Source organism: Talaromyces marneffei, chromosome 2, assembly GCF_009556855.1.
Source record: "Talaromyces marneffei chromosome 2, complete sequence".
In the NCBI taxonomy this organism is placed as follows: Eukaryota; Fungi; Ascomycota; class Eurotiomycetes; order Eurotiales; family Trichocomaceae; genus Talaromyces; species Talaromyces marneffei.
Window position 1 is genome coordinate 3,775,352 of NC_072349.1, and position 19,660 is coordinate 3,795,011.

Below are 19,660 nucleotides of genomic sequence, written 5' to 3' on the forward strand. Positions count from 1 at the left end.
ATTCCAATCAACCCCAATAAATGCGTTCATCACATTCTCGACACATTTCTCAAGACCCGAGGGTATGGTTCGTAGGTATGCTACTATCCTCGATTAGTCAAGAAACCTACATGACTCATGAAGCCGAAAATTGACATGCATGGATCATCGACTCATGCACGGTCTATCACATAGCTAAGCTAATGAATGCACTGACGAAAAGTGGTCGATCATTCTTGGCGCTAGTCCAGAAATTGATGATTGGAGTTTTTTTTTTTTTTTTTTTGAAATCCTACTAGTTAGATGAATGGAGTAAATTTGAGACTTGTTCATGAACGATTCTTTTACTGTAACAGCATTGGTTGAATCTGACATGGGTTTGGCCCCAATCTACAGGCCTCGATCACGTAAACGCCCATGTCTAGCCAAGGTACGGGAGTAACTACGTAGCTATAAGCTATTGAATTATCACAAGCAGATCTATAGATTTCAATAAAAGAAATATTCTATTACGAGTACCGTGATATCATAACAATTCGCCAGATCTCGAATAACTGATGCAACAAACAACAACAAAAATTCAATAGGAGAGAGCCACCCGGAAATAGTACATGCAGATTTTGGTGATTTGGCCAATTCCTGAAAAAGATATATGTCGGATGTAGAGGTAGGAAATTAAGGATTGTGTGTGAGCATGTAAGAGAGGCCGTGTTGTCTCTAAGAATGATATGAAAAATGCAGCAAGAGAAAGGATGGAATCATAGAATCATCAAACTGAATAGGACCACCAAAAAGATGGGGTATCTCGAGACTAGGACGACAGGCGGACGGTAGGAAATTACCGAAGCGTGATACATGCCGACAAGGGCTGGAATAAGTAAATAACGGTGTAGAGTCGATACGAATAACGATCGCTCTTGACGTCGCGGAACGCGAAAAGTCGAAAAATGACTGTAAGGGCTAGGAAGCCCAGGATCGTGGAGAGTGCCACGGTGGACCAGTCAACACGGTAGTCCAAGATGCGGTATTTGATGAGGAGGAATTGTGAGATGAAAACTCCGAGGGAGATGTAGATTCGGCCTGTGAATGTCAGTTAGTATGCGGGCAAACGCTTCAAAAAGAGGAGTAAGGCGTACAAGGCATATCACCCATAAGGATTGGCGTAGTGCGTCTACCCACAGCCAAATCGCCGGGAACATCTCGAAGGTCCTGTAATGGGATCGGAAATAATGTGTAAAGAGCGATGATTTTGATCCAGTTCCATCCCACTTCATATGGTGCACCACCAATCAACCAAGCAGCCGTCAGCTGGGCAACACATCCCAGACCAATGCACATGTCCTTGGTAGGGCCAAAATCGCCAAAAGACAAAAAGTTGTGTGCGACTGAAATCGCAATCCACATAGCAGACCAGACACCAACGCCCAGATAGCAGCCGTAGGAGAAGTAGAGCATGGTCAAGACGGCCCAGCGGATACGTGCTGCCTTGAGAGTCGTTGCGCCAGCCGCGATAGGGCGATCTGGCTTATTGATCTGATCCTCCTCAACACCACATATTTGATTGCCCACGACGAACGAATAGAGATAGAGCAGTCCTAGAAGCAATGTTTCTTGAAGCTGTCAGCAAAAAAGTCAAACCTGATGGGTAAGCTGGCTAAACGCACTGGCTATTGCAATGGTGATCTCGTGCAGAGGCGCATTCCGGTACAGCAGAGAAGCGGTCGTGAAGACGGGGATAGGAAGCATGCCCATGGATACATCACGACGAATAAAGCCATAGCAGAGCTTGGCCTCATTTTTGGCGATCTCCCATACTTTCTCCATCGTTGTGGCCATCCTGTAATGAGGGTTGCTGAATGGCAGATGGCGCCTCTTTTCAGGCTAGAGAAAGATGATGGAGACAGTTGACACACTAGTAATGGTGGGAAGTAGTCAGGATGCCTGGCGGAACGGCGTGTTTATCAATGATCTAGGGTGATGATAGAGTGATATCAATGACCGTTCCAGCAACGACGGATTAAGCAGGTGAATAACCAGAAAAGAGGCGGCAGTTGACGAATTCGGTTGGTCTCTTTATGGCGAACAAAAAAAATAGAAGGGATTGTCTTGTTAGGGTAATGAGCGTGTCATGTCTCCATTTCCAGAGGCATTATTTTTATATTCTTTCAGGACCTGTAATTTTCGTTTTGTTTTGCGCCCAGATTGTCGGTCCTCCTGCTGTGTATGGGTGTATAGCAATAACAAATCACTTTGTTTGAAGAATGCAATTTTCTTTGTTCGATGCGTCAGGGTAGAAACGACATGCATAGATGTCCTGGCTTGGCTTGGTATGAAGTATTTTTATTTTCTTTTTCTCTTGCCTATTGCCTCTCTGCCGAAACAGAACGAAACGAGGGATGAGAATGAGAGCCGAGGGAGATGATCGGTCGCGCGGCCGTGGATGAATCAGGCGTTGAGATTGGATATCATTATCGCTGATGTCGAGTGGTCGACAGGAGCAGAATGCAGGAAGCTGTTACCAGACGGCCGGGAACAACGACAGAAAGGAAGAAAATTCTAGATCGGAAATCAGAGGCAAGGCAGTCAGTCTATAGTGGTTAGATAGTATTATCGGTGGCGTAATATCAGCGAGTGGGGATCTGGACGGACAACAAGACAAAACGGGCTGGACGGGATGAGAATAGAGATAGTAGATAATTTAGCAGGGCCCACTGATAGATAGCGAACGAGGTGTAACGGAGAACAGACACATCGATCAATTGCTGCTACCGGTTGATTGGCAATGAAAGAGTTCCCGGGGAGACCAAGTAAGGGCAGAGAGAGTGTATGTTGGGGATAGAAGAGAACAAAGAATCACGACCAGACAATAATCCAGCAAGTGTATGGCTTCGCCCAGTGTGAATATAGCCCTTGAGGCTGTTGGTCCGAGATAGATCGCAAGAATGACAGAAAGTGCAAAAAACGTAGCAAAGGGTACGTACTCCGTAACGGCGAACGGGCTGGACTAGGCGGAGTGAGTTAGCGAGCAACACTACTAACTTAGTAACCATGTGGCGCATCTGAGAGTCCTAACTCCTTGGAAGTTAGCGTACCCCACGCGGTGCGGCGGCCATAGCACTACAATGCTGTGTATGCAGCAGTACGTATGTACGTAGTATGTATCCGCAGAATCCGGATGGATCATATACGCAACTAGTGCATACTGAGGGATGGAGGCTAAGCTTAGGCCAAGGGAGAAGAAGAATGAAGTTTGAACTTGTGAAGCTGGCGGCGGGCTCCGACAAAGGAGAAAACTCCAGAAGGACAAAATACGGTAACGCACTAGCAAACCGATACATAAATTACAAGCCGTGGCGAACTCTAAACTTGACTTCCTTCTAAGCTACTCACTAAGTTACGTACTACGTAGTATGTAGTAAGTGCCCTTCCTGAAGGATACGAGTTAGGGTTGTTTGATGAGGAACAGCCCTTATCTAACTTACTCGGACGGAGCATAGGGCGTAGTCTTTGCTTTTTTATCTCCCAGATGAGACAACTATATATCTACACACGCTGTAGTGTGAGCATTTTAGTATACAACTAACTACTGTGTAGTATATACCGCCAACATGGCATACAGATGACCGACGCCGTTCCGGAGCATTTTCCAGCATCCAGATGCCTCAACGTGCGTCTCTTCATTAACTGGTTCGTTCGTCTGAAACAGTCGCGCAGGATTGGAGTGGAGGACAGGTGTACGCTGCACAACCCACACTAGTCAAGGCACTTCGGTAGAAAGTACGTACGTACCGTACCTAATCAGCCAAGACGAACGACGCCAAGCTCTTCGGGTATTGTACATGCATCCTCCGCACACGTACAATGACTACTACAATGAAACATTTACTCCGACCTACTACATAGTAGTTATATAGAAGACCTCCGTCCTTGTATACTATGTAGTAGATAGATCAATCCATATTCGGGATGCTCTGTAGGACGTTGTATCGACTTGTACGGAGGATGAAATGTTATGTAGATATGCACAACATACATAGTCTGAACATAATGCGTAGCGTACCGTGGTGCTCCCCTCGCTCCTTCCAGGTTTCTGACGCCAAGACCCGCAGCCACACAGCCATTGACCAATCAGATGCTTTGTTGCTCTCCTCCTTCCGGCGAGCCCGTCTGTTGGCCCTCTGGAACGCGACCGAATGAGGAAGGAGCTTAATACCATTACCGTCTCTGCTCTGTAATCATTCTCCTACTACTAACTATGTAGTACATCCTACTCTGGAGTACGGACGAATACGTACTCCGTGCTTACAGAGCAGTCAGTCTACTTGTCACTACTCCGTGCTTGATGAGAAAGAAATACCGTTCCCTATAGCCGTCTCCACTACTCTGTACATAGTACGTAGTAGTACTCTGCAAGTCACTAGCCAGGCCTCTGAAGTTCATCCGCCTGTATGTAGTACTCCGTGAACGGACAGGGGCCAATCCTACAAATCGGGCGAACTCCTCCGCTGAATCATGGTTCTCCATTGTTTAACTAACTACGTAACTACGTAGCGAAGTAACTAGTTAACTAGTTAACTAGTTAGTTAACTAACTAACTACCTAACTTGCATAACTTAGTTACTCCGTAGTTAGTTGGTACTTGGCGAGCCAGATTACAATTCATCTTTGCCAGTCGGTACTACGGATACACAAACCTGCACTCTGTACATACCACGTGGACTGAATAAAGTCGGAATCTTCGGTATTTACCATACCGATACCATCTCCCAATACGCGATTGGACCACGATCAGACGTCAATATATACGAGTGTATCCGTCAATAACACGTCCAATACTATACTTACACGTCGTCCTCCCCATCAACGGACTCAACTCTGTCAAGCCACGTTAAACTCAAGTTACGTATATGATATCGTATACGAGAGTGCTAACTAGTTAAACATTAAATAGGCGAGAAGACACTACGTACTAGTGATTGAGACGGATCATAGAAGCCCTTGGGTGGCAACTTAACAACTAGGGTTCCGGGTAAGTCTTCCGTATCCGGGCGCCCAGACGGAGTCACGGAGTCGTCTCATCTTGCGAAGCCCCTTGACAAGTTTAGGCCGTTTAAAGTCAGCCACGGTAGCACCTAACGGTAACACTTATCGGCACCATAGCCGAATCTGTCAAACATACTACATATTATTTATCGACGCTGTCGACTTGTCATCCCTCTGGCTTACTTTGTATAGTAACTACGAACTAGTAGCCGCTAATCCAGCGGAATGGCACAGGGCATCAATCATTGAAGGTTATGTGTTACGTCCTATCCGTCCTTTTCGGTTCGCCAAAATTGGCCCCTTACTATCGGCATCGTGTCATACCAGATGATTTCACCCTGGTAAACCAAAATAGCGTTGGTAGGTAGTTGCATCATCTCTAATTGCAAATGCATTCGACACATCCCATGGCTATTGCGTCCCTTACTAAGCCAAGCATCATCAAAACAAAGGAAAGCAAGGACCGACTTGAGACCTCATTCGATCACGTATGGAATGCAGCAAGAACAAAGAGAGCCGGAAAATCATCACGTTTACCCTTTTGGTAACTGATTCAGAATGATGCTAATAGCTGCGTCTGCTCATTGATACTGCATTCATACTGTGTTGTCGTATGTCTACTGGATTATCGGGGTGATCAGACTAGCCATCATTTTCTTATTGAGGATCTTAGCATGTTGGTCTTATTCCTGATCCGGATCTGCACCATGGAATCAAGTTCCGGTCTGAACTTATTCATCAGTGCTTGATTAAGCTGACATGACTCGTCTCTACCCTCGCACCCCATGTAATGTATTGTTCGCAGTATGCGGCAACTGGGTCGATTTTCAGATCAATAGACCTCACCTCACGTGCTGCATACATCAAGTCCCCCGGAATATGCGTAGATACGTCTCCGTACAAAGTAGTCATGTCAGTAGATCAAAGACATGACTCGTCACATCTCATTATCAATCTTCAATACATCGTCCCACCGCCTCACAAACAAATCCAGCTCAGCACCACTCAACGTCAAGCTCGGTTGGTTATCGTTTCTCTGCTTAGTGCTGTTGCCGTCGTCGTTGCCATCGTCGCTGCCACCAGGGGGCGAACTATTACTCGCCGCAAGCGACCGCATCGAAAGTGAAAAGTTCGGGTAGGAACTACTAAACTGCTCCACGCCTCCAAAGCGGAACCATTCCAGCTCAAATTCCTGGTAGAGTTGTTGCGCTTCCTCCGGCAAAACAATATTTTGCTCTCGTCCAGACAACTGAACCAGTCGCAGGATCCCTCGAGCAAGCTGGTATCGACGAGCCATTGAACGCGCTATCACCGATAACTCGACAAACGCTTGGCTGCTTCTAGGAGCATCGAGATCTTCGAGTAGTACGAACAAGCACACGGCGATGAATTGCATGTATTCCACGGGTTGGTACTCGATCCGTCGCCATTTGGAGCGGTAGGTGTTCATCAAATCGCGTACGGCTAGTGCGGATGAGATGCATTGTTGTTGTGCGCTTGAAGCCAGACTTGCCGGTGCCGAAGGGTGGACTTTGAGATAGCTGAAGATTGTGATTATGTAGACGTGATAGGACATGCTGATACCATGGTTAGCCCGTATGCGGAGCCTGAGGTGCGAAACACTTACTGCAGTCCTATCACTGCCGGGGTCCAAGTTTGTCCTTCCTTGAGACATTCAGGCAAAGAGCGAGACCAATGTGTCAATCGCTCGTAAAACGAGATTGTAACGCGTTCAACCTTGGAATATGAACGTGAATTTCGCGTCTGCTCATCCTGTGCTCCGGCGTTCAAGAATTGAATAACTTCGTACATGATGAGGTGAAGATCGAATGACTGGTTGTGTACACAATTTCGATGTGCCGGGACACGTTGACTTCGGTACGGGTAGGTCGTCCATGTATCTGTAGGATCGTGGTCGATAGGCAGATATGCTCGTTTGGGAGGTCGCATTGAGATTTGGGTATGTAGTGCGAGGTCTGCGAGACTGCTACACGTTAATATCTGCACGATTTTTGCACTGGGAGTGAGTTAGACATACGTGAAGAAACTGAATATTCCCCGCGCACAAAGCCCTATCGATCGTTCCATCGCATCTGCTTGTGCTCCAGCCTGCGCGATGATTTCATTGGCTCGTCCCACCAAATTGCGTATAGAAATGATTGTTTGAGAGAAGTAGTTATGGCCGACCCGATCTTTACCCATCATGCATGTACTGCTGCCATTAGACCCTGTACATGATCATATTATCATAAAGGAGGTAGTACCACATGAAGAGCATACCCAGTCCCTGCACTGTTGTTAAGCTGATCCTCCCCTCTAGCGCATCCAGATGTCGCTTGGCTTCATTGTAAAAGTGCTGTCCGCGCGAATTAAGATTGTTCGGGTTGATGAATGCTTCTGGATAGCTCGAATAACTCTGTAATACATGTCAACCATCAATCTCTTCGGTCTTCGATCTGAGGAGGCAACTAACGCAAGCTTGTGACAAAATAATATTGACCAAAAAGGGCGAGCAAAACGGAGAATTGACATCTCCCGACTTCATAGCCGCAATAAACAGATCCTTCTCAATCCAGTTTCGAACGACATGATCCCACGTCAACCATAAAGATATCAAATGAGACACAAACCCGTCATCTGTCGTGACCTCTGTCCATGGTTTGGCCGATAATTCGAACAAGGGAATATCCGTCAATCGGTCGATATTCATAACATTGCGTGAATTTGAGTCCGATATTGAAGGAAATGCATGCATCTCCACTTGGCTGCTCGATGGCATCGGACTCATTGACGACGTCGAGGGTGATGGCATGCCCCAACTTGATTCCGGTGTAGATATCGGTATACGGAGCGACAATCTCTCCATCCGGTTACTTACCACACTCCGAATATCGTCAACAGACGCATTATTTCGAATCAAACCGAGCAGCTGCCCAGCCTGATACCCGTTATCACGCAATGCCTCAATCAACCCCAGCAACATATGCCGATCCTGCTCGAGGTCTTCTACTTTTCGTTTAAGAGCGAATCTCCGCCGCCCGTCCGTCTCGTCGTTGATTTCGCAGTATAGAGAGTTTTCATGACAGTTCTTACAAGGATTGGAACCGATACACTATTGCTCAAGAAAGAACAAACCCAAACAGGAAGGTGGAGAGTCTCACTATTAGTCCATTGGAATCCCCATTTTGTATAATATAAGTATAAAATAAGAAACCTGACAAAGAAAGAGAATTCAAAATGCAATGCGAACCTTGATTTTGCGTTTTTGACATTCGTTGCATGCGCGAGATGCGTTTTTGGGTCGGACTCGTCGTGGCATTGCGGGTTGACTCCGTTCACCAACTGGATTGTTACCCCAGGGGGCCGGCACCAGATGGTGTAGTTTCGATCTGTCGGTTGACATGTTTAAGTCATAGGTTCCAGGGTGGCAATGGACAAAGGTTAAGTCTATTGTCAATCAGCTTGTGCTGATTCCCAAGATGCTGAAACGAACCATGTAAATGAGATGTCTGCTTTTATGTTGTTGTGTATTTCCGAAAAGCATAGGTATAGTTTGCTAAATCAGTCCCTGTCGAAACGCTCAGACCATCGTTTCGATATACATCCATGTACGTACTAACCACCGCGTGATGTCAGATCATCAATACTCATAGGCCGTCAAATACTCTGTATGTACGCGGATTAATACTTGTGACGGACATGGATTGGCAGAGTCTTGTTGGTTCTTCAGTTTCAGGGTTATAACCAGACCGATACATTTAGAGCTGGACGCTAATTAACAGCTTAATTCAATTGCCCAGTCATAACCGAGAGGAAATGATGAGACGGGCAACGTTGCACTTTGCTAGGCACGTATATCCCGACAGATGCAGGCTAAATCTGTATTCGTGACAAATAACAGGTGTGAGCGCGGGTGATGGGACCCCGTCATAGAGATACCTAATGTAGTCGCGAACGAAAGCAGTAATTTCAATCAAGACTGAACTTAGCAAAGCAACTCCAAAAGTTGACAGGTAAGGTATACAGTACGTGGCACTCAGCAAGCTGGTAGGTTGATACGTAGTCTGACAGCTCTGGTTCCCTGTTTTTGACCCTGTCTTATTAGTCCGCAAATTATAGTGCGTTGGAGATATGCGAGACTATTTCCGAGGCACATGAGAAGATTAAAGAAACTTGACAAGGGTACGGAAATCGAAGACCGTGCTGCACAGAACAAACAAAAAAACCGAAATTTGATAGGTACAGAAATTTGCGGGCTGAAAAACGCCAAAAAGCCGACAACGACCGAGTCGGTCTAATCGTCAGTCAGCGTCTTGCAAAGACTCGAGCGTCCGGAAAAAAAAAAAAAAAGAAAAAAGAAAAAAGGGACGACAATTATCTGGGTATAGTCCAGGTAGAAAACTAGAAACGGAGTCTAGGCGAATAATTGTGATTGGATTGGCGGTGTTTCCTGCGTATTGACCTCATCGGGTTGATTTTGGTCTATTTTTGCATGACCAAGTTGGCTGCACACCGCATTTGACACTTTCTATAACTACTTTCTAGGTACGTACCGTAGTGTGTGATGTGATGGCGGCGAGAAGAAGTGATAAAGTGGGGGAGCGACACGAGATCGAGAGACGGGAACGAGACAGTGAATCCTTCGACCGGTGTGCATGTACGTCTTAGACATATTACTACGATACGGAGACAGCCAAAAAATGAGAAAACGATTGGATTCCTTGTCAATACTTTTCTGCTTCAAATAAAGCAAACTCAAGTAGGCACCTACATGCCTCGTATAGAAGTATATATAATCGCATATATATCGACATCTTATGTGCCATATCAATCTCGACATGCCAGGATTTTCGGTTGATTGACGTCCACTGCGTGCATGCGTGGGTCGCTCAAATAGGCATGTCTATGCAATACCTCTGGCATATGCACTGCTAGTGTGCTGCTAAGATCGCTAGATTCGTCGCTATTCTTTTAACCATCGTTAGTCGCCCGACACCGCACCTTTCGACATGCGGCACCAAAAAGAAAAAGGAAAAAGGAACGTGTCACTAACGATAGATCGCGATTCGAATCACGAGAGCATTTGGAAAAGTTTACGTGTAACAAAACATGTTGCGAAAATGATTAAAGCGGCGAAATTGGCAAGTTTCAGTTGGGACTCCATGCATTTTTATCTTATATATGGATTCCGCCTATCATATGTCGAGATCGGTAGCCATCGGAGGAAGTCCGAGGCAAAACACGACGCGATTGGTCGTGGTGCCTCTGGAATGAACATTTCATGGCGCATTCGCACTTACACTGTTAGTTACACGATACTATGCCTTCATTCAGCCAGCGACGTCAATAAGGGAGCACTTAAACGCATGTTTAGACAGGAGATCGATTCAAAGACATGGTAATCGGCAATTGCCCAGTACAAAGGAAACACCGTCTGACAGCGTTAAAACCCAACAGCCAAAAAATACAGGCATGTCAGTAGACAATACCTACTGGCTAACTACCTAAACTACGTCAGATGCTTGCTCTACATACTCCGTACACCATTTCAAACAGGAGAGGGATCCTTGAGATCCCCGTGCCGTTGCATTTCCGCCTTTCTATGCCTGACCACATTAGGTAGTTACCTAATGTATCATCCATAAGCTGAAAAGGATGAATATTGTCGATCTTTCGGTTTCACGATCCATCGATCTGAATTCTCCGCATAAACTTCTCCAACCATGTAACAGAGCCGATTTCGCTTCGTTGGGCCATACAGATTCCGCGCGTCTTGCATTTCCTTCATGCATTTCCTTCATGCACATCTTCTAATCATGCTATGCGGAGTTTATAGTTGCTACGTATTTCCATGGATGGTAAGTGGACTTGGTCACCGATCGGGATGCAGCTGAGCACAGGGATATTTCTCGACTTCTCGGCTTAGTCTACAGGATTCACGTCCGTGTAAGTTCCGGAGTGCAGACACAAAAGAGACGAATAAAAACAGTCTCATCGTATGTTAGATATGCCGATGATGAATGGCTTTAAGTAAACTTTACAAAATGAACTTTCAATTGTACATTATGGTACATCCACAATGATATTTCCAAATCCCCCCTTTCAGTTCTTGAAGTCAGTGTCTTACTTAGACTCTGATACCCGATGCGGAAACCCGTGAATAATATTTGGATCGAGAAACATGTCAAAATCCAGCGTTCATCCCTTCCACAGTGTCTAGCCTGCTTCGAGGTTCACTGACGACCATCAACAGATGTCGATTGTGACTAAAAAGTAGAACGTTGGACATCCTGTCAGTCCATGAACACTTATGCAGCGGAAAGATATGGCTGCATTAATACCTAGGTCCGGACATTAAGCATCGCTGACGACGATCCAAGTATTCTCATTGCAATCTGCCGCTTCGTAAAAGATGCATCCCATAGCGGTTTGGCTTTGCGCCGGCGTCTTTAATTTCACTGAGTATGGCGGAATCGGCCGTCAGGTCTGTGCCGTCGCAAGCTGTAGGGTTGGCATTTCCACCATTACTATGCAGAGAGCACGTAACTCCTGATGGTGGATTGGCTGGGCCAATGTTTACACAGCCTGTACCGTCCACGGTTCCTTGAAAATGCTTGTTCGTTGGAGGCACCAGTGGGTTTGCAGTTGTCAACGTTGTCATAGACATAGACTTAAGTTGCTTAGAATCACATCTCTGGAGTATCTGGAAACAAACGAGCTTACCTTCCCATGCATTCGCGAGAATTGGGAGGCCGATAAAGGCAACCATAGTTTGAAAGTCGAGCATTGCGAAGAATATGGAGTAAGAAGACTCTTCATAATGACTTTGGAGAGGAAATGTTTTTGTTGTGAGGCTTATGGATTGATTGATGATACTCACTTCGGATTCCTCGACCGTATGCTTCTATTATAGGCGAGCCTGGTTAAATACGTAAATGAGGAACATTGACTGTTGATGCCGTGTTGGCATATTGAAAGCTCACATCAGATCGCTTTTGATAAGCAGAGCCAAAAACTAACAACAGATCTTCAAAGTGTTGGTTGATATACAGCGAATCCCCGAAATGAAGTGAAATGACGGTATTCACGGAGCACATTCAGGTTTTATGTCGGCGAGCATGGACCTGGAGCGGGATTGCCTTTGTTAACATAGTGAGTGTGTTTCAATCTTGTCCCAATCTTGGATTTGGAAGCTTGGATAAGATGTTGGAAGTAATCTGATCGAGAAAGAGAGTGGGCATATAAGCGAAACGATTTACATAATGGAGCCCTGAAGGGAGTAACTAACCTCTACATAAATTATTATTAGAATTCTAATATTCTATCCCAAAGTGTGCACGGTGCCAGAAGCCATTTGAAATAATAGAGTATACGGTAGAGCGAACAGTTCATCATTGTATCTGTTGACCTCTGCTTACATATCGGGATGTCTAATTTAAGGTGGTAAGAATAATAAGACTCAATACCTGCTAGTATTAAGAGGCGTAAGTGGGATCAATTAAGTTTATAACATATAATGATTGGATACTCCGTATGTCATTGAGGATCTGCAGGTGAGATGCGATCACTAAAGTTTAGCTTGGCGTATATTTGAACGCATAAAAGTTGACGACGACAGGTAGTTATGAAAGGTTTCTGTTTGAGGAGCATTCATGGATGGATATTGGTAGGTAAATCTTGTTGGTTTCGGAGGCCAATGCCCGACAATTACATGTATAATGAGACAAGTCGAGGGTAGGACGTACATCATATTACGTAGGTATATGGAGGCGAATAAACTATATTTATAACTAGAGACTTGTCTATATCATAATCACGCAGATAGAGTTTCCAATCGCTATGTCACCAACAAGGGGTTTGGATTAGGACCAGGGTTAGTGTCAATCCGGACCTGTTTCCCTTGTACCGGTATAGTCCTGAAATCATGAAAGAAACTAGCATTGGACTTCCAAGCCATCAAGCCTTGTGAATTCATACGAGGAAAAATACAGAGTCATGCTCGCTTGCTTCCAGCCTTTGACAGTAATCAACCGATCGATCAATCCAATCACTTCAAGTCGTGATCAGAAAAAGCTTTACAAGTTCACAGATCAATACTAAGCAGTAAGTTCATTCTCGATCGATTGCCTCACAAAATCGTGACACCGGGAATTCATTACTTTGCTCAACCACTATTTACTAACGGAATTTAAGCAAACCATCGCTTCTTCTCGCCTGACTGACAATGAAAGACTGGTTTTCAGCCATCTGAGGGTTTTTCCCAGCCAGTGAAGTCTATCCAGAATCCCCACGGGGATCGCCCAATCACCATCGGCTGGTGTGCAAAGCGGCCACAGAAAATGCGTCATTTTGCCATGGCGATTGACTACCTATTGGCGAGGAAATGTATCAATACGCGTGTATAAGGGATAATTAATTGAACTAATTGGTTTGCCTCATTGCTATTACTTTATGGAAATGTCATGAACCCGATCTTTTCAGAATATGGCAATATGCCCAGCCGCGACGCCCGTGTTGGCGAGCTCATTGTGCGATTTGGAACGTACTTGATTCATACCAAAATTCCCAAATTTTGCATCAGAGGCAAAGAAAGGGTCAAAAACTTGGTTTAGATCCATGATGATCTCTATGTGGTTGGAAAAGGCGATTGGAGGTTATGCCCATATAAGTGGCATGAAATTCCACGTTCTCTTCTTTTCTCTCCTTACTTGTAGTCCGCTGGTCTGTCTGTAGAAGCAAATTTCCGCTTAGGTCTCAATTTCCTATCTGATGCTAATAACATATAAACATGAAAGTTGCAAAGCTCTCCCTGCTGGCATTGATGCCAAGTGCCATCGCGGCTCAAAACCTAACTCAACTCCTGGCAAACACTACTCAGCTATCAAGCCTCAGCGCCTTGTTGTCTAGTTACCCTAGGATTGAGAGTTCACTGGCCAATATTTCCAACGTGACTATTCTCGTACCATCAAATGCCGCATTAGCAAACTTCACCAACAGCACTTCTTTCCAGGTTTTGGCGTCAGGCCCAAGTGGTAACCGAACGATCGAGGACCTTCTCAGCTACCACATCCTTCAAGGTGAATACTATGCAAGCAACATTACTGATACTCCAGCTTTCATTCACACTTATCTGAATGATACGGCATACACCAATGTTACTAGTGGTCAGATCGTCGAGGCAATCAAGCAAGATAACGAAACTTATTTCTACTCTGGCTTGCTTGCCAACTCTACAGTGACGCAAGCTGTGTGTCTGGTCTCAATTTTCCTAATATTGATCTAAGCTGATGTGATTACAGGATCTCAACTTCACTGGCGGCGTAGTACACATCATCGACAAGGTACTCACGGTTCCATTGAACGTTTCGTCCTCTGCAGCAGCCGCCGGACTCAGCGCCGTCGTAGGTGCTCTGCAGGCAGAAAAGTTGACTCAAACAGTGGATGAACTTAAGAATGCTACTATTTTCGCTCCCGAAAACTCCGCGTTTCAGGCCATCGGTTCCGCTCTGGGCAACTTCACGACTGGTCAGCTCACCGCCATCCTAGAGTGCCATGTCCTCAATGGTACACTGGCTTATTCCACTGATCTGAAGAACGACACTCAATACATTGCCGTCGATGGCCGGAACTTAACTGTGCGGATTGAAAATGGATCCATCTTTGTCGATTCGGCTCGAGTGGTTACTCCAAACCTGCTAGTCGCCAATGGCGTGGTACATGTCATTGATAAGTATGTCATACCTCCCCCTCTCAAATATCAGATGTGTAACTATGACTAATGTCATTAAGTGTCTTGAACCCTAACAACACGTCCGCAACTCCTAATGCCACTGCAACTTCGCAAGTCCCGGCATTCTCTAGTGCTTCCTCTGCAAATGGCATTCCATTCACGAGCGGAGTAACAGCTTCTGCGACTGTAACCGGCACTGGTGCTGGCGTAGGAGCTAAAGTAACTGGTACCGTGAGCAGCACCGCTGGTGCGATGCCCATACCGTCTACTGGAGTCGGTGCCGCCATGGTCTTTGGTGCTGGTGCAGTATTGCTCAATACTGATGTGTTCTAATGGAATGGAAGATAAGATATCAAGATATTAACTGGGTTTCTTGGTGAACATTTTGGAGGGCGATAAGGATGGAGGTCACATATTGAACTGGGCTATTTATAACATAAACTATTGTTCGGCTGTTTTGCAAGTTCTTTTGATGGGGATGATGTCAAATTCGCTTCTGAAATCTTAATAGTCTATGAAGCACCTGTCACTCCATAAGATTATCATCGAGAAGGTTGACTGGTAAAGCAGTTGTTGTCATTAGCCGGGAAGATATGGCTTGCACGTGCATAGAGCTCTCCAGCATAACGACATGGTTATTATCTGCTTATCATCCCAGGTATATGTTAATCAAAGTTCGTTCTTTATGAATGTCACCGCGTACCTGGTGAGAAATTATGCTTCGTCTAGTATTATACATGATGCTCGCAGTAACTATAATCTCAGATGGCTACAAGTCAGCATACGTTCCATAGGCTGGAATCTCTGAATTTTGACAATAAAAGTCTACCGACGTAATAAAATCCGAATACTTGGTATAAGTACGTAAAACAGTCAATTCAAGGATCACTCTATGATACCGGAGGCAAATGACACTTATTTTATGAAGAACCTCTCGTCTTTCCATATCGATCAGACAATAGATTCCAAATAATTCCCGAATCCATGGTATTAGACGCGAAAAGGCTCCCATGCTCGTGTAGTACATGAATCACTTAGTAGAGAATGAATGTGCCTGTATGGATATGCCCGGTTACACAAATTTTAATGGATACTATCGTTGTTAATAGCTCGACTGGAATGACCAACATTTGAACATGATACTATGGATGAAAACTTGAATATTTCATCAGTTTGTGAGTCAATTTGAGCGGAAGGCGCCAGATATTGGGTATATAAGCATTAGAGAGGACTCTCGAAACCATGCATCTTCATTGTCATTCTTAGGAATATTCACATATCGTTCTCTCGACCGAAAGCTACCCAACCACAAAACAGATGAGTTATAAAGTCTACCTACATTTAAGGACACTCAAAACATACAAGTTGCTCGTAAGGAAAGCCAGAAAAGCAGTACTTGCCATTCTTATATATTTCCTTGACTTATATTTGCCATTCTCCTGATAGTATCACGATGTCTGGCGAGGACAAAGAAAAGGCTATCCAAGAATTTAACATCTCCGATGAGGAATATAAAAGTATGTCATAAGCTCTCGCTGTGGCCGGACCTTGATGGTTCAGGAAACGGTATATTGGGATTTCAACAGAGTCCGCGGAAGACCATGGTGTCAATCTTGACTCACAAGGATGGGAGGAGAAAAAGGGCAACAAATCACAACTTATCGATGAAATTAGAAAGAAGTCACTCGAGAACGAAAAGGCCCTAGAGGAGAATAGGGCAGCGCTTGAGAAACTCTGGTGGAGGACTGCAGGTGTTAGGCACGACCGATAGAAAGTGGATCAATCCTGGCAAGTATTGTCGTCGATATTGAGACAATTCCAGGCCAGCACATCCATTGACAGAGCCATAATCTCTTTTCCCTTCCTCTTCTATCTTTTTATTATTACACACCCGATACTGAGGCCGGCACTCTTGTATCGACACACATTCTTTAATTAGGTACTTGGCTTATATACCTTACTCAAAACTCCATCCATGGATTTGAATTTGGCTTTTCTCATGCTGTATACTAGGTAACCGCTTCCAGCTTGCTTTATAGACATGGCAGTCAATATATACGTAACTAGACCTGTAATATGTAAATTTCTCGTGATAGCATACCGCTACTGACGTTCAAACCAGATTAACTATCATGATCATTATATTATAGGTCCATATTCGCGTCGTTACGACGTAATGTATATTTATGGAGTCAGTTTCACTTTGCCTATATAGCATTTAACATGGAGTCATGATACGTCTCCAGACCAACAAAAACTCGATGACCGAGTTATTTATCCTACGAGTTGTCCAAAGATTCGGAAATGGCATCATAGAGAATTTCGTAGTTGGGGCGCAGATTGTTGTCCCGCATGCCAAATTGGCCCAGGTCACTTCACTGATTAGTCTCTGTGCGTTTCTGGGGTGACGGTATCGGCTCAGCAATAGCAGATGGAATCTATACCGACACTCCCCTGAACCTCTACGATGTAGTCTCGATACTGCAAACCAAACTGAGATAGATATCATGTCCAACTCTATCACTAGTACCTTGCCTTTGTGGGGCACAGCAGAGAGAACAGCAGGAAACGAAACTGTAAGAGTTCCCATCTTGAGATACATTCAAACCTGGGAGATAGTGTTTTGAACACACATCTCTTAGACATGAAATCATTGACTGGCAAATTCTAATCTAACCGCTTGGCCTGAAAACATGTCATCAACAAAATGTAAGCTTAGGAAATCACAGGTCGTGAGGATTAGCTAAGTACATAGACAGCTACCCTATAATCTAGTTCGTTTCAAATGTCACCAAGCTACCTTTCTCAATAATTGAACAATCGACCCGAATGTCAAAACATCGCGTGGCGCCGGTTGCTGTATCAATTTGTAAGCAGCAACTCTCAGCGTGTACGTCCACCATCGAAGTTCACACTGCTGAATATCTAGAGATTGCATGTTTAGAAGTACACTGTTGAGGTCATCCACCTGGGAAAAATGCATTGATCCCCTATGTACTGTCAAGGCTTAAGCTTATATACAAAATACCTCCAACTTCCTTCAGTATCTGCAGTTAGGTACAAGGGTTAGAAACATTGCACTGAACAAAGTTACAATCAAGCAATGACTGGACCCAAATTTCGACACTTCAACAATAACGTGGCTTGTTTGATTAAAGTTATCATGTATCTACTCAACAAGGTGCCACTTGAGACTGTTGGTACCAGTCATAATGGTTCCGTCACCATTAACACCACCGAAATCCTCCCACAAGTTGAGGCACATGTCAATTATATCAGCGCCGGCAGTGTCGGCAATTGCTGCCCGTTGGACGACGCCGTTGGCTCCGGTGATTTCAATTGTCTTTCCGCAGAGTTCATTGTTCTGAGAATAGCCGAACTGGCTCATGACTGCAGATGCCATAGCGACCAAGGGAATGGTTGACGAGCTAGGAATCTCGGAGGTAAAGTAAGTGGATAATCCACAGCTACCGGCGGTGTAAAAAATCTCATTGCAGCTAGCGTCGTCGGCGAAGGAGCAGATTGAGCCATTAATGGCCATGTCTGTGTAGAAAGAGGAAGGGATATCACGCTTCTGGATGGGGTTGGCCGCGACCTGGGAGCGGAGCAAAAGGGCCGAAGCGACAATAGTAGCAGCTGCGAACTTCATGTTTCTTGCTTATTTTGCTTGTTTAATACTATCAAAGGCTCGTTTTGTAGGCAACGGCTGGGAAGCTAGATTGATTGGTAAAGGAATGACTCAGTGTACACAGCAACAGAAACAAATAAGAGTATCAACGAAGGAGAAACACGCCTTTTATGTTTATGGAGCTCATCTTTAATTGAGTAAGGTCTATACTGAATATCCTCGATGTCTGCGATGACAAGGTCATGGTTACATCTGGCCCCCAGATATTGCTGGATATTGCTGACTGCCGATAGTCGGGCAATTTGGGGATACTGGTACCTAACAGCAGTCATTCCGTTTCATCTGTTCGAGTCACCCTTCGAATGTTCCAAATCGTGCATGGTACCTGAATGCAGGTTCGTCAACCAGCTTTAAGTGGTACCTGAAACTATGTTGGATGGGTCTAATCTAATCTAGAGTAGATCTCAAAAGGTGTGACTTTTCTAGTAAATTACCTTTTTAACTTTGAGTTTTTGATAGTAGACATATCCTTATACTGTAAATAATAATCTTTTGTCCAGGACAAGCTTAATCACGAATAAAAACTTCCACGACTGTGTTTTGTTCCTGAAATGGCTTACTGCCTACTGGATTCAATATTATTGACTCCAACAATATCTATGTGCCCCTGGGTTACAGAGTTACATAGGGCTTAACTCACGGTGTCGGGCAGATCCTAAATAACCCCTATTTACGTACTTTACATACCAATTCCACCACCAAATCGTTTACGATCAAACCTAACGCATGACTTTTGTAAAGACTGACTGATACTACCTAGTGATGGGAGTTTAACGCGTCTTGTACCAAGGGAAGTCATGTTGTTGGTTGTCTGATGTTACCGTGGGCTCATTGACCAGTTTATATCATTATCCATTGCAAGATCGACAACTATCTGTCACCTGTATGAAATGTCTAACTTGCTTCTAATGTTTATAAATTTTTGTTAAATTCGATTCGGTATCCAGAAAGCTTAAATGGGCAAGTCTCGGACCATACAATTGCCTATTTGAGATCATGGTCTCTGAATACAAGATGTTCAGCTCACAGGTTACGTCAATGTCAATAAATAAAATGTACGTAACATAGCTCACTCTTTGTGAATACGTAGCCCCCCTGATTTGGCAATTCATGCTATTGGAACACTGTTACAAGAGGTCACATTATGGACACATCAGCGATGCTTATGTGACAGTCAAAGGATGTATCGGGTACCTGCGATTGCCTTACTCACGCCCTAT

At 44.6% G+C, this 19,660-nt stretch overlaps 6 protein-coding genes across 6 annotated transcripts; 2 read left to right on the forward strand and 4 right to left on the reverse strand.

The window, feature by feature from the left end:
• Positions 1-817: 817 nt before the first annotated feature.
• EYB26_003717 (uncharacterized protein) lies at positions 818-1,815 on the reverse strand (the record flags this gene model as incomplete). Its single annotated transcript, XM_054263011.1, has 3 exons — positions 818-1,059; positions 1,116-1,589; positions 1,644-1,815. 3 exons carry the CDS (start codon positions 1,813-1,815, stop codon positions 818-820), a joined length of 888 nt encoding a protein of 295 aa, XP_054118986.1.
• A 4,144-nt stretch (positions 1,816-5,959) lies between these two features.
• EYB26_003718 (uncharacterized protein) lies at positions 5,960-8,611 on the reverse strand (the record flags this gene model as incomplete). The annotated part of the gene is made up of 8 exons (XM_054263012.1): positions 5,960-6,599; positions 6,650-7,006; positions 7,061-7,234; positions 7,287-7,438; positions 7,496-8,134; positions 8,273-8,469; positions 8,516-8,531; positions 8,609-8,611. The coding sequence occupies 8 exons, from the start codon at positions 8,609-8,611 to the stop codon at positions 5,960-5,962; spliced, it is 2,178 nt and encodes a 725-aa protein (XP_054118987.1).
• Positions 8,612-11,407: 2,796 nt separating this feature from the next.
• On the reverse strand, positions 11,408-11,809 carry EYB26_003719 (uncharacterized protein; the record flags this gene model as incomplete). Its single annotated transcript, XM_054263013.1, has 3 exons — positions 11,408-11,549; positions 11,614-11,692; positions 11,746-11,809. The coding sequence occupies 3 exons, from the start codon at positions 11,807-11,809 to the stop codon at positions 11,408-11,410; spliced, it is 285 nt and encodes a 94-aa protein (XP_054118988.1).
• Positions 11,810-13,810: 2,001 nt separating this feature from the next.
• EYB26_003720 (uncharacterized protein) lies at positions 13,811-15,085 on the forward strand (the record flags this gene model as incomplete). Its single annotated transcript, XM_054263014.1, has 3 exons — positions 13,811-14,269; positions 14,322-14,752; positions 14,812-15,085. 3 exons carry the CDS (start codon positions 13,811-13,813, stop codon positions 15,083-15,085), a joined length of 1,164 nt encoding a protein of 387 aa, XP_054118989.1.
• A 1,120-nt stretch (positions 15,086-16,205) lies between these two features.
• On the forward strand, positions 16,206-16,523 carry EYB26_003721 (uncharacterized protein; the record flags this gene model as incomplete). The annotated part of the gene is made up of 2 exons (XM_054263015.1): positions 16,206-16,269; positions 16,339-16,523. The coding sequence occupies 2 exons, from the start codon at positions 16,206-16,208 to the stop codon at positions 16,521-16,523; spliced, it is 249 nt and encodes an 82-aa protein (XP_054118990.1).
• Positions 16,524-17,921: 1,398 nt separating this feature from the next.
• Positions 17,922-18,401, reverse strand: EYB26_003722 (uncharacterized protein; the record flags this gene model as incomplete). Its single annotated transcript, XM_054263016.1, has 1 exon — positions 17,922-18,401. The coding sequence occupies one exon, from the start codon at positions 18,399-18,401 to the stop codon at positions 17,922-17,924; it is 480 nt and encodes a 159-aa protein (XP_054118991.1).
• Between the last annotated feature and the right edge of the window lie 1,259 nt (positions 18,402-19,660).